We start from the raw sequence: 13,530 nt of genomic DNA on the forward strand, positions 1-13,530 counted from the left end.
TTTGTCAGTGCCTTAACTGGGGTTCTAAGATTATTTTTCCATAAGTCTTGTGGTCATGTAACTCACGGGGAATTCCTGAGTACTCGTGGAGCCGGGGCTCCGTGGAGGCGGTCTGGAAGGCACTGGGGGACAGCAGGTGAGAGGTCGGGCGTGTGGTGTGCAGCTCTGGTGCTGCACAGGGCCGTGCGTCCCCGCAGGGCACGGCCGGTCCTGTGGGTGATGCCCGCATGGCCTTCCTCCTCTGCCGCCGTGGGTCATGTGAGGAGTGAGAGGCCACTGTCCCTGCCTGGGTCACTAGTACATGTGCTGAGGGGGATGGGGGCACTGGCACCAGGGCTGTGTCACAGGCTCACATTGGGGCTGATTTAGAAGTAGTGCTTGAGCCGGGCGCCGGTGGCTCACACCTGTAATCCTAGCTCCTCAAGAGGCTGAGATCTGAGGGTCTCATTTCAAAGCCAACCTGGGCAGCAAAGTCAGTGAGACTTCTACCTCCTTAATATCAAAAAAAAAGCAAGAAGTGGAGCTGGGGCTCGAGTGGTAGAGCACTAGCTTCAAGTGACAAAGCTAAGGGACAGTACCTGGGCCCAGAGTTCAAGTCCCAGAACCAGCACCAAAACCCCAACCAGTTTGGAGCCCCTGGTGTAAGAGGCTGAGGTATCCAGGGCACCTGCTGGAGCTGTGTCCGTGTGCTCCGCTCACAGGCTTCCTAGGGCAGCTGTTGGCAGCCTTCGTGGACCCTGGCCCACGAGGCCCGCTGTGGGCCACGCCAGGCACGCTGTCCCGCGCAATCATCAGGGAGGGCAGGTGCTAGAGCTCTCTGTGGGTGGCCAGGGTCGGAGCTGCTTTGTGGGTGTGCTGGGGTACTGCCCTGGCTGCGGGCTCTCGGTGGGGGCTGCTGGACGGCCAGGCTGGAGACACCGCCCGGAGCATGCCTGTCAGAGCATCACGTCTGTGCCTTGAGGTCTCCTTGCTCCCATAATCTTGTCTTGTTTTTGTTTGTTTGCTTTTGCAGTGAGTGTTGAGAAGATAGACCTGAAGGGATGGTCGCACACAAAAAATGACAGGAGTGTTGAATGCTCCTTTGAGGTAAGACACGAAGCTGCTTTTCCCCCTCTTGGGCAGGCAGGGACCTGTTCTGCAGATGCACACGTAATCACCTGACCGGAGCGTGCCTTGGTGAAGCCCTGCCCGTGTTGAGTGTTGGGCTGCTAGGGTCTACCGAGCGGGCGTCTGGTGGGGTGCCGTGTGGTCAGGTCGTGACCGACACCTCCTGGGTGTGGGCGTGGCCAGAACAGGCCGAGGAGCTCTGGAAAGGGTTCAGGGAAAAGCCACATGGCGAGCAAGCTTTCTCGGAAGCCAGGGCTGGCACAAGTGTCCTGTGCGGAGAACTCGCTTCACACCAACGCGCGTTTCAGCTGCTGGTTATGGATCACCACATTCAATGCCACGAAGAGCCACGAGGCATGAGATGTACTGTGTGGACGCCTTAGCGATCTGCCACTGCAGGGCGTGAGCTGTGCGGACTGGCTTCTCCCTGCATCTAGAGTGCTCAGGGCAGCGGAGTCAGGAATTCCGTCAAGGGTAGCTAGGGCTCTGTTGGCCTCATTCTAGAAGACCAGCCGCACGTGCGCGCGCGTGTGTGTGGTGGGGGGGAGGCTCAGAATGCAAACCCGACCGCAAAGGAGCCCCCAGGAAATTTGGGGTGTCTATGCTGGAGTAGATACTTATAATACCTGTTCAGTGGGAATCAGATGGGAAGATAGAGGTATCTCAGTAAATAAGCTAGGTGTGGTAAGGAGTATTCCGACGTGAGCACAAACACAGGCGCACTGCCTGGAGCTGGAGCTCAAGTACCTCAAGCCTGGGCTTGCTGTTGTGCTCACGCCCAGCACTCTACTGCTTGAGCCACAGCTTTGCTTCTGGCTTTGTTTTTGGTGGGGGAGGGATGTTTAATTAGAGATGAAGAATCTCATGTACTTTTCTGCCGAGTCTGGCTTCAAACTGCAGTCCCCAGACCTCAGCCTCCTGAGAAACTGAGATTGCAGGTGTGAGCCACGGTACCTGGCAAAGCAGTGTAGCTTAGTTTTGTGTCATGGGAATCGGGATTGTTCCTAGTCCCTGAGGAGCCCGTACATGTGCAGGAAAATACATGATAGAACATTTTTTAGTAAAAGTAGTCTGCAACTATGTGCATGGAGATGTCTACATTTTACCAGCTTTTCCTGGTAAAAAAAATTTTTTTTTTGTGCCAGTCCTGGGGCTTGAACTCAAGGCCTGAGCACTGTCCCTGAACTTTTTTTGCTCAAGGCTAGCACTCTTATCACTTGAGCCATAGCACCATTTCCAGCTTTAGGGTTAGCTAATTGGAGGTAAGAATTTCATGAATGTGGCTTAATGGTAGAGTGCTCGCCTAGTGTGCATGTAGCCCTGGGTTCGATTCCTCAGTATCACATAAACAGAAAAAGCTGCGCGCTTCCCCCCCTCCCCCCCCCCCCAATGCAGACTTTCCCAATTGGGCTGGCTTTGAAACTCTACCCTTAGATCTCAGCCTCCCGAGTAACTAGGACTACAGGTGTGAGCCATCGATGCCTTGCTCCTGGTAAAACTTTACTTTTTTTTTTTTAATCAGTTGTGGGGCTCGAACTCAGGGCTTGGGCGCTATCCCTGAGCTTTTCTGCTTAAGGCTAGCACTCTTCAGCTTTGAGCCACAGCTTCACTTCCTGTTTTCTGGTGGTTAAATTCAAGGTAAGACCTCACAGACTTTCCTGCCCGGGCTGGCTTTGAACCATGACCCTCAGCTCTCAGCTTCCTGATAGCTAGGATTACAGGTGTGAGCCATCCGTGCCTGGCTTTTGTGAGAACTTTCCAGAAGACATTTTACTACAGTGAGATGGACGAGGTGAAACACAAGGGCTCCAGTTTATGAAAACCTGTAGTGACTAAAGTTGTATCACACAGAAGGAACCACACAACAGCTGCTCTTTAAAAATCATTCTTCCTGAACATTTTCGTCTACTGTGGATTTATTTCATTTATTTTGTCTGTCTTGGGATTTGAACGCAGGACCTGCTGTCCCTAAGCTCTTTTGCTCAAGGCTCTGATCCACAGGCACACTTCTGGTTTTCTGTACTTACTAGGTGAATTTTGCCATTGAGCTACAGCCCTGCCTTTGTCGGTACTCTGGACCAGGCAGGTTGGGCCTCCTCCTGGCTGCCCTGTTCCTTTAGGTGGTGTCCGCTTCCCTTGCCCTGTGCGGTGGCTGGGGTCCTCGGCTCCCTGCCCCCCACCAGCTGGCTGTTGGTGATGCCAGGCACTCCAGTGTCCCGAGGGAGTGAGAGCCTCGTGGAAGCGGCCCAGGGGACCCAGACTTTGTGTGAGCGCGCCGAGCGTGTGTCGGTGTGCATTTTGCTTTCCGTGTGGGGTGGAGGTGTGAGCTGGCCCCTCAGGCCTCAGCTGCTCTGCGGGAACGGTAGGATCCCATAGCGCTGTGATTTGCTCTGCCACCTGTTGGTGTGCCTGTGAAAGTCATGGTGCTGGCAGTCAGTGCCAGTTTGTATTGACCACCCAATACAGGTAGCCAGGGCAGGTGGAGCCCCACATGGTAAGCCTCTCCTTGTGGGGCCACCCTCTTTGATGGCCTGTCCCCTGAGGGGCAGCGGACTTCAGCTGCAAAGAGGGGACTCTGGTGTGCCGCCCTGCAGGATGCCTGGTTGCAGGCCTCCCTCTCCTCAGTACCGCGGGGGCCCTCAGCCGCTGGAGTCGCGTTGTGCCGGGGCCTGATGGCTCTCAGCAGGAGCATGGCGGTCCCGCGGTCCTCCCTGCCACTGTGCTCCTGCTCCGGGCCTGCATGCGTCCCGTGCGGCTGGGCTCAGGCAGGGGTCTGCTCCCACTGGGGAGTTCTTTTTTTTGGGGGGGGGGTCTGGTTGTGGGGCCTGAACTCTGGGCCTGGGTGCTGTCCCTCAGCTCTTCAGCTCAAGGCTAGGGCTCTACCACTTGAGCCACAGCGCCACTTCCGGCTTTTTTTCTTTTTGCTTATGTGGTGCTGGGGAATCGAACCCAGGGCCTCAGGCATGCAAGGCAAGCGCGCTACCACTGAACCACCTTCCCAGCCCCATCCGACTGGGAAGTTCTGTCTCCACTTTGGAAAATGAAACCTATTTGGTCATTTTATTTCCTGACCTGAAAGTCACCAATGGCTTCTGGAATTTAGGCAGAGTTTGTAATTTCGTGTTTCTCCCAGTTGGCCACCTCCCTGTCCTCATTACTGCGTGCAAAGAAAGCCCTTCCAGGGTGCAGAAGTGGCCCACACCCAGGCTGTGGCCACAGCACGGCAGGCAGAGATGTGCAGGCCGGAAGGGGTCAGGGGTCCAGTGCTCTCAGAAAGCCTCCGCCCACCGAGCACCAGAGCTGCCAGCCGCCCCGCCGGCCCCGCCCTCTGCCTGCCCCGCCCTCTGCCCTGCCAGCTCCTCTTTCCCTGCCAGACTAGGTGCCTCCCTCCCACCCACCTACGACCTAAGCGCTGGGTCTGGATGCGTTTGCCACTGCGGGAGGCAGCGTGGACCCTTGCCTCTGTGAAGGGCTGGTGCCTGGCACTGCAGAGAGTCAGTGCAGGCGATTTTTCCAGAACTTGAGGAGCATGCTTGGACCACCCGGGAATACTTTGGCCAGTTACATCAGTCAGGAGGAGCTGGGAAGGACTGAGCCCCTCCTCTCCCCGTGGCATGCAGGGTGGAAGCTCACGTTCGCCATCACAGTGTAAACAAATGCTTGCGGGCAGTGCCCTGGATGTGTGTGCGGGAGCAGAGGATCCTGATTTTAAGGCTTGTTCATTTGTTTTTAAGGTCTTGTGGTCTGATTCTTCAGTAACGTCAGTAACCAAATCTTCCTTAGAAGTGACTGAGTTTATCTCAAAGGTAAGGTGATTAAACACTTGTCACAGTTAAAAGACACTTGTTCCCCAGAGGTTGCTCGAGCTGCAGAGGAAGGCCGCCCGCGCCGGCCTGCCAGCATGTGAGGCAGTGCGCCCGTCTTCTTCAGCTGAGAGGTTCAGAGGAGCACCGGCCGCACAGAGCCCCTTCTGCCGCCGCTGCCACTCTCCAGCCCAGGTTTCCTTGGGCAGAGTCCGAGGTGCAGGTCCTAAGACCGAACCTGAACACTCTGTGGTTAACTTACAAAGCGGATTCCCTGTCTCATTTTAAGCTGGGTTGACAAAAACATTTGAACAAAGCACTACAAACACCTCTTTGCCTCTCTGTGCGTATGCACCTTTTGTGAACACGGTTGTCTATGCGTATGCACCATGTGTGAACACGGTTGTCTGTGCGTATGCACCGTGTATGAACACGGTTGTCATGCTTGCTTCAAGGGCATAGGCCCAAGCTGCCAGAGCCCCAGCTGCAGCCAAGGTAATGCGTCTCCTTTATGCTCTCCTGTGGTGATGGGGTATGTGCACATTGAAGGTGTCTCTAGGCAATCCTGTGTTTCATTCTGAAACCGAGCCCAGGCAGGCATGGTGCTGCATGCCTATAATACCAGCATTCAAGAGGCAAGAAGATTGCAAGGTCTCGCTTCCAAAGCAAGACTCTGTTAAAACCAGCTGAGGTACAGCCCCACAGGAGAGCATTCGGTGGGTGGCGTGACTCCCGCTACACAGCCAGGGTGCTTGTCTGCTTGGCCTTCAGGCACTGAGGAGCTCCGGGGATACAGACCCTGTGTTGAGAGCACTGAGTCTCCTGTAGTGCCTCCTCCTTGCCATTCTCTGAACTTGCTGAGCTGATAGACCCTGACCTGCTGCAGCCTTGGGTCTGGGTGTTCATGCCGCAGAGGTGATGCTGACCTGCTGGCTCTGTCTTCAGCTTCAGTCTTCTTCCCTGGGGCTCCCTGCTGACCTCCTCTCCTGCATGGTGGTTGTGGGTCCTCTCCCTGCTCCCCATTCCACATGGCCGCTGCAGAGCGCACTGCTTGTGGACTCGCCCCTGGATTATGTATTTTGGTTGCCCACCTTTTTTGCTGGGTCACTTGGAATATACCCTGATGGTTTTGTTATTTATTAATTGTTTTTTGGTCCTGTGGCTTCAACTCAGATCCTGGGCACTGTCCCTGAGCTCTTTTTGCTCAAGATTAAGCACTCTACCACTTTGAGCCACAGTGCCACTTCAGGTTTTTCTGGTGGTTCATTGGAGATTAGAGTCTTCTGTGCATTCCTGCCCAGGCTGGCTTTGAACCGTGATCCTCAGATCTCAGCCTCCTGAGTAGCTAGGATGACAGGTGTGAGCTTTAAAGTCCTGGTCTGAAACCATTCCACCGCCTGGATTACTTCCGAGTCTGGGTCTCATGAATACCCTACCTTATTTTGTGTGTGCTCTGCAAATCTGGGTAGGAGCCCTGTCGGGAGACTAGAGACGGGAACAGCCCGTGTGGGGCCTTGAGTCTGTCCCAGTGGACCTCGTTGCCATGGTTACCCCTTCAGGCACTGCTGCTTGGTGGGCTGCTGCTGCCTGGCCTCGGGTTGAGGTGGGAACTGGAGGCTTTCCAAGGCCGCCTTCTCACTTAGATCTTGGCTGTCCTGTGCTGCCGGGAGTTCTTGACGCCTCCCGAGGGTACATGCTGCTCGTGCTGGACTCGTAGTGGGGTAAGGGAGGGTTCTAGATGCAGACTCCACCTCCCTCACTTCCTGGGCTTCTTCCAGGGCCTAGTGGCACAGGCAGGCAAGTATTGCCCCTGCCTCTCCCCCAGGAACTGAGGGTCTTTGGGTGCTAGCAGCAGTTATTCTCACTCCTGTCCGCAGAGCCCCCGAGCCACCTAAGGCCTCTCTGCCTCCGTGGAAGGGAGCTCTGTCCTGGGAGGTGGGGGTGGGGGGTGGCCCTGTGTGAATTCCCCAGCAGCTGCTTGCAGCGCAACTTCTGCTTGGCCCCGGCTGTTCCTTGGCCACCCCCACCCCCTCCGAGGGGCGGGAAAGGCGACTCCCTGCTGCCGGCAGAGGTGGCCTCCCGGCCCTGCTGGTAGAGGTGGCCCCCCGGCCCTGCTGGTAGAGGTGGCCCCCCGGCCCTGCTGGTAGAGGTGGCCTCCTGGCCCTGCCGGTAGAGGTGGCCTCCCGGCCCTGCCGGTAGAGGTGGCCCCCCGGCCCTGCCGGTAGAGGTGGCCCCCCGGCCCTGCCGGTAGAGGTGGCCTCCCGGCCCTGCCGGTAGAGGTGGCCTCCCGGCCCTGCTGGTAGAGGTGGCCTCCCGGCCCTGCTGGTAGAGGTGGCCTCCCGGCCCTGCCGGCAGCCATCCTTGTCTTCTCCTTCAGTTATCTCAGCTTTACCCCGAAGAGAATGTGGACAAACTCATTCCTTGCTTGGCTGGCTCAGACTCCTTCTATGTGGAGCGGAACCATGTGGGTCTGGAAGCGGGCCTGAGGTAGGTAAGGCTCTGGCCAGGCCGGGTCCTCCGGGCTCAGACCAGCGGGCACCGGGGGATGGTGGGAGGGAGGGAGGCGGAGCCTGCGCACCTTCTGTGTGCCTGAGCGGTTGGGCCGTGAGTGGCGAGGGCTGTGCGGCAGCGGCGTCTCCGGAGCGTGGGGCTCGTCCACGCTGCCCGCGGCACCTGCTGCACATCACGGTCCTGTGGTGTTCAGAGGGAGGCTGGGAGGAAGCTGTGTGGATGGACTCATCTTCCGGTTTTTGTCCATGTCATTTTAATGCTGGTGACACCGTTTGTTTGTTTTTAGATTCTTGGCTTCATTACCTTCTCACATATTAAAAAATGACCATGTTAAGAAATTTTTCAGCACCTCATCTCCCACCCAACAGCTTCAAAGTCCAAGTAAGTTTGTGAACTGATGACGTAAGAATAAAGCGTCTTCTGTCTGTGAATCGTCGCCATGTTTGCTTTCTCATTCACAGGCCCCGGCAACCCCTCCCTTCCTAAAGTAGGAGCCGTGATGGGTGTGTCTGGAAGGTGAGGAACCTTTCTGCTCTCTGCCTGTGTGGACAGCTGCTCCTGCCGTCCGTCTGTCTGCACCCTGGGTGCTGTGGAGAGGAGGGGAATCAGTTCCCTGGACTTCCACACTTATGGCTCCCTTTTAGTGCCCAGTAGTCAGTTCCCACGTGTGATTTATCAACAAAGTCCTGGGCACTGATGGCTTATGCCCGAGACCCTGCCTGCTGGGGAAAGCACGCGAGACCCCTCCAATACACTACTCCTAAAAGCTGGACGCGGAGCTGTGGTTCAAGTAGTAGAGCGCTAACCTTGAGAGAAAGGGCTCAGGGACAATACTCAGGCCCTGAGTTCAAGTCCCAGGACTGGCACCAAGGATAAGAATAAACAGATAAATAGAAGCAACGGAGCAGGCATGTCGCCACATGCCTGGTGGCCCTGTGCCGGGCACACGCAGGTGTGCGCGGTAGGCCCGTGGGTAACCGTGCGTGCCTGTGGGAAGTGTCCTTGGAGGAGGGCTCTGTGTCGGGCGGGACAGCGACGGGGCCCTGGTGATTTCCAAGTGTGAATGTGATGAGCTGAAGACAGGCATCTGGCCAGGCGTAGGAGCTGGCAGGTCCCGATGCAGTTGGCAGCTTTGAAAACCGTCCCCTGTCCCGCAGGCCTGTGTGTGGAGTGGCCGGCATCCCGTCCTCGCAGAGCGGTGCTCAGCACCACCTGCAGCACGCGGCCGGCGTGGCCGCCGCCTTGCCCCACTGCTCCCATGCCGGGGGCGCGGGCTCAGCGCTGGCCTACCGGGCCCAGGTGGACAGCTCACCCGCCATCCTGATGCCGCCCAGTCTGCAGGCCCCACAGCCCCAGGAGCAAAATGGAATATTAGACTGGCTGAGGAAGCTGCGTTTGCACAAGTATTACCCCGTCTTTAAACAGCTCACCATGGAGAAGGTGAGTTGCCTGCTGAGGGAGCCACACAGAGCTGGCTTGGCTTTCCTAGGCAGCCTGTCTCCTGATCTCATTCCTGGAGGGGGCGGGAGGGGGGGTCTGTGGGACTTCCCAGGGAGGAGGGAGAAGAGCTGAGGTGGCAGTCACAGCCTGTGGTTTGCAGGATTTGGGTTTGATCGTGGAGCCGCCGCTGGGCAGTTACACGGCTTTTCTGGGTGGCTCAGGTCTTGGCAGGTTGGGAATCCCACCACTGTCCACGCTTTCCACACGAAGAGCGCCCTGGGCCCAGCCGTGGTGGGGCCAGGAGGCAGGCTCCCTTCTGGGCTGTATTTAAGAAGACTAGACAGATGTTTCTAGCCTTGCCTGACCTTTTACTAGGAAGACTTTGCCTGGCGAGGATTGTTTTATGGTTAAAATTATGAAATGTTTTCAGTCTTGATGTCACTGATTTAATTACGTTTATATGGGCTATTTGAATTCCGGACTCCCCCTGCTGGGCAGGGGGGCATAATGGCTGGTTTTTTTTTTTTTGTCTTTTTACAGAATAATGAAGTTTTGGGGGCTGGGAAGGTGGCTCAGTGGTAGAGCGCTTGCCTTGCATGCATGAGGCCCTGGGTTCGATTCCTCAGCACCACATAAGCAGAAAAAGCTGGAAGTGTCGCTGTGGCTCAAGTGGTAGAGCGCTAGGCTTGAGCTGAAGAGCTGAGGGACAGCGCCCAGGCCCAGAGTTCAGGCCCCATGACCGATTAAAAAAAAAGTTTGTAGTGTATACATAATGTCCTTTGTGTCTGATTGAACAGTGTTAGTGAACAGATTATTTTGCTAGCTGTGGCCACAGTTTTCTAGTGGCTGGTAACAAAACAGGCCTCTGGCGGCGGGAGAGCCAGGGCACCACTGGTGGCTTGGATCCGGCCTGAGGGCCAGTCCAGTCCCTCCTGGACGGCGTTTGCTTCTCTGGATTCCTGGCAGCCTACCCAGGAGTTGCCTTCACTGCCAGAACGGGACCGGAGGAAAGGCAGCTCCAGGGCCGCAGCATCCAATTCACCCAGGTTGTTTCCAGCATCCTAACTGCTTCTATAATTTTGTGATTTGTTTCTCCTCTATAAGTTTCTGAGCCTTACTGAGGAAGATTTGAATAAATTTGAGTCCCTCACCATGGGAGCGAAGAAAAAACTCAAGACTCAACTGGAGCTGGAAAAGTAAGTATACAGTAGGTGGCAAAATACGTGCTCCTGCCTGGTGGGGTGGTTCAGGCCTGGAGGAGGCGGCGGCTCTGGTGGAAGGGGAGAGCGCACTGGCTCCTGTCTGCTTTCTGTCTCCCAGGGAGAAGTCGGAGAGGCGGTGCCTGGGCTCCGCAGCCCCGCCCTTGGTGTCCAGCAGTGGCGTGGCACGTGTTCCCCCGACCAGCCACGTGGGGCCCGTTCAGCCGGCACGCAGCAGCCACACAGCAGGTGCGGCCCGCAGCCTGCCCGCTGCACAGCCCCAGCCAGGCCTCTCAGCACCCCCGTTCCCACGCACACGCTCTGGTCCTCGTGGTGTTTTCTTTTTCATTTCCTTCGTCGTTACTACAGAGGAGATGTACAGAGGGGTGGCATGAACACGAGTCAGGTCTGAGTACATTCGCATTTGTACTGGCTAGCTGTGGCCACCCACCCGTGGGTTGTATGGTTCCCTTTCTCCCGTGTCCAGTGTTCTTGATTGTGACTGGGATCATCTAGACAAGGAAAGTAGACAGGAGCCGGATGCTGGACACTGGAGATCCGCCCACAGTTCTTAGGCAGAAGACGTCCATCCTGAGCTCTGGTGCCGAGTGTGAGCCGGGCATGGTCAGGAGGGGGCTGCTCATCCTCAGCCCTTCCCCACACACTCCGGCTTCTCTTCTGGCTCAGGGCCCCCAGCTCCCAGGGCCTTTCCTCTCTCACAGGAAGGGAGAATTCTGTTCAGCAGAACTCAGAGAGAAACCGGCATCTGCTCTGAGTGGTTAAGGAGTCCAGGCAGCGGGGTGGAGTGCACGGGGTGCCAGCGCCGGAGCTGACTGTGTTTTCTGTCTGCAGAGCTTCGGGTAGAGGTGGAGCCCCCGCCTCGCCAAATGCCCCGCGAAGGCAGCTCCTCCGAGTACTCCAGCTCCTCCTCCAGCCCCATGGGCGCGCAGGCGCGTGAGGAGAGCTCTGACAGCGCTGAGGAGAGCGACAGACGTAAGTCCGCGGGCCCGCGGGGCCGCGCCCCGGCCCAGGCAGCCCCGTGCCGATGCTCTGCTCTGTCCCTCCAGGTGCGGACCTGCAGGCCGAGGGCGCCGACAAGGAGAAGCCCGTGGTGCTGTTGAGTCACTTCCCCTCCAACTCCGCCAGACCCACGGCCCAGGTCCTGCCCGTGCAGAACGAGGCCAGCTCTGGCCCCGCGGGCCACCACCCCCTGCCCCCCCAGCTAATGCCCACAGCCACACCCCTGGCGCCCATTCGGATGCTGAGCTCCGTGCACAAGGCAGACAGAGGCAGCGCCGACGTGAAGCTCCTCTCATCTTCGGTGCACTCGCTTCTGTCCTTGGAAGATCGGAGCAAGGGGCCCGGCCCCCGGAGTGGTGCGAAAGTGGACAAGAGCTTCAGCAGCGCCGCCCTGGACACCCTGCCCCCCGCAGCGCCCCACCCACCCGTGCAGGTCCTCTCGGGACTTGCGGAGAACAGCCCGGTGTCTCCCACGGTCTCCTTTGGTCCTCGGGCCAAAGTGGAGCCTGCCGCCACGCTGCACAGGGTGCTGAAGACCGTGCCGCAGCCAGCCCTGGCGGCAGAGACCAGCTCGGCCGCGGCGGGCACGCCAAGTGCCGTCCTGCACGTGGCCCGGCCGCCCATCAAGCTGCTGCTGTCGCCGTCGGTCCCCACCGAGCCCGCCGCGGGGCAGACCTCCTGCCCCAACAGCGTGCAGATCAGCGTGGCGCCCGCAATAATCAACCCCCGGACTGCTCTGTACACAGCCAACACCAAAGTTGCCTTCTCCGCCGTGAGCAGCGTGCCCGTGGGGCCCCTGCAGGGCAGCTTCTGCGCCAGCAGCAACACTGCCTCCCCCAGCAGCCACCCCTCCACGTCCTTCGCCAGCCTGGCCACGCTGCCCAGCTGCCCGGCGCCCAGCTCCAGCCCGGCGCTCTCCTCGGTCCCGGAGAACACGTTCTACGGCGGCGGCGGCGGCGGTGGCGGCGGCTCCACGGGAAACATTCCTGCCTCCAGCCAGGGCCACCACCACCACCACCACCATCAGCAGCCCCCCGCGCCCCCCGCACCCCCCCCGCCCGGCTGCATCGTGTGCACGTCCTGCGGGTGCAGCGGCAGCTGTGGCTCCGGTGGCCTGACTGTCAGCTACGCCAGCTACTTCCAGCACCCGTTCTCGGGGCCGTCCGTGCTCACCTTCCCCTTCCTGCCCTTCAGCCCCGTGTGCGGCAACGGCTACGTGGGCGCCCAGCAGTACGGCGGGTCCAGCTTCCCCGTGGTGCACGCCCCCTATGGCGGCAGCGTGGCCCCGGAGCCCGTGCTGGGCGGGCAGTCCGCCTTCGCCGTGCCGCCCGTGCAGAACTTGATGGCTGGGACCGCGGGGCTCTACCAAAGCCAGGGACTGGTGGGCAGTAGCAACGGCTCCAGCCACAAGAAGAGCGGGAACCTGTCTTGTTACAATTGCGGGGCCACGGGCCACCGTGCCCAGGACTGCAAGCAGCCGTCCATGGACTTCAACCGGCAAGGTGAGGCTGCGGTGCCTGGCGCCCCGCATGCCCGGGCAGGGCGCCCATGGGGGAGATGCACGCAGGCACTTAGGTCGATGAAAATAAAGAACTTGGGGTTTGGGGGATTTTTTGGGCCAGTCCTGGGGTTTGAACTCAGGACTTGAGGTCTGCTTACTGTCCCTGAGCCTCTTTGTGCTCAAACCTAGCGCTCTACCACTTGAGCCACAGCACCACTTCCGGTTTTGAGTAGTTTATTGGAGATAAGAGTCTCGTGGACTTTCCTGCCCGGGGTTGGCTTTGAACGGTGATCCTCAGATCTCAGCCTTCTGAGTAGCTGTGAGCCACGGGTGCCCAGCAATAAGTAACTTTTCAAATGTTCTTTGAGCCAAAACGATCCTCCCAGCTGCTACTGCTCAGAAGTCCCTGGCACCTATGCCAGGAGGCGCTGTGCCGGCTCTGGGTGGCCTTGTGACCGAGTGGAACCCGGAGCTGGAGCAGCCCACGGGATCCGTTCCCGCCCTGACCCATGGTGCCCTCTGCTGTCGGCCGCTCCTTGTGCCGCATGAGCCTCCCGCCTGGCTGCCTCCCGCCTGGCTGGCTGGCAGTGGCCTCTTGTGTCCTCTGCTCACTTCTGCCCCTGGGTGCCCGCTGCATCCCTGACACCAGCTTTTTATTCTTTTAGAAAAATTAAACTAGATGGGGGAAGGTTGATCTCAGCCCCTTCTTGTGCCTGGTAGAAGCCGGGCGTGGGGAGGGCCGGGGAGGGGAGTACGTGGCTCTTCACGTGGCTTCTTCCTCCTTAGAGCCAGGCTCCAGCTCCTGAGGCCCTCATACTGGCCAGGCTCGCTCCCTCTCCCCAGTGAGAGGCACAGAGCTCAAGCCCAGAGCAGGAGCCTTTGGGGCTTGAAGGAGGCTGGTAACGTCCTCTCTTGCCCCGCCCCCCTGGGGCAGGTCTTGCAAACCTGG

General features: G+C 58.6%; 1 protein-coding gene across 2 annotated transcripts in view; it reads left to right on the forward strand.

Moving 5' to 3' along the window:
• The window catches only part of Zcchc14 (zinc finger CCHC-type containing 14), a 54,032-nt gene that overhangs the window by 38,481 nt on the left and 2,021 nt on the right, over positions 1-13,530 (forward strand). Inside the window, exons 3-12 of one of the 2 annotated variants that reach the window (XM_042702209.1) lie at positions 1,013-1,086; positions 4,842-4,913; positions 7,288-7,397; positions 7,708-7,802; positions 7,883-7,937; positions 8,579-8,861; positions 9,966-10,057; positions 10,182-10,309; positions 10,913-11,053; positions 11,128-12,582. In XM_042702209.1, coding sequence (XP_042558143.1) covers positions 1,013-1,086; positions 4,842-4,913; positions 7,288-7,397; positions 7,708-7,802; positions 7,883-7,937; positions 8,579-8,861; positions 9,966-10,057; positions 10,182-10,309; positions 10,913-11,053; positions 11,128-12,582 — 2,505 coding nt within the window. Of the gene's footprint in view, positions 1-1,012; positions 1,087-4,841; positions 4,914-7,287; positions 7,401-7,707; positions 7,803-7,882; positions 7,938-8,578; positions 8,862-9,965; positions 10,058-10,181; positions 10,310-10,912; positions 11,054-11,127; positions 12,583-13,530 lie in introns of both variants that reach the window. The other variant, XM_042702210.1, reaches the window with a different exon arrangement.

Source organism: Dipodomys spectabilis, unplaced genomic scaffold, assembly GCF_019054845.1.
Source record: "Dipodomys spectabilis isolate Male_0828 unplaced genomic scaffold, ASM1905484v1 ptg000318l, whole genome shotgun sequence".
NCBI classification, from domain to species: domain Eukaryota; kingdom Metazoa; phylum Chordata; class Mammalia; order Rodentia; family Heteromyidae; genus Dipodomys; species Dipodomys spectabilis.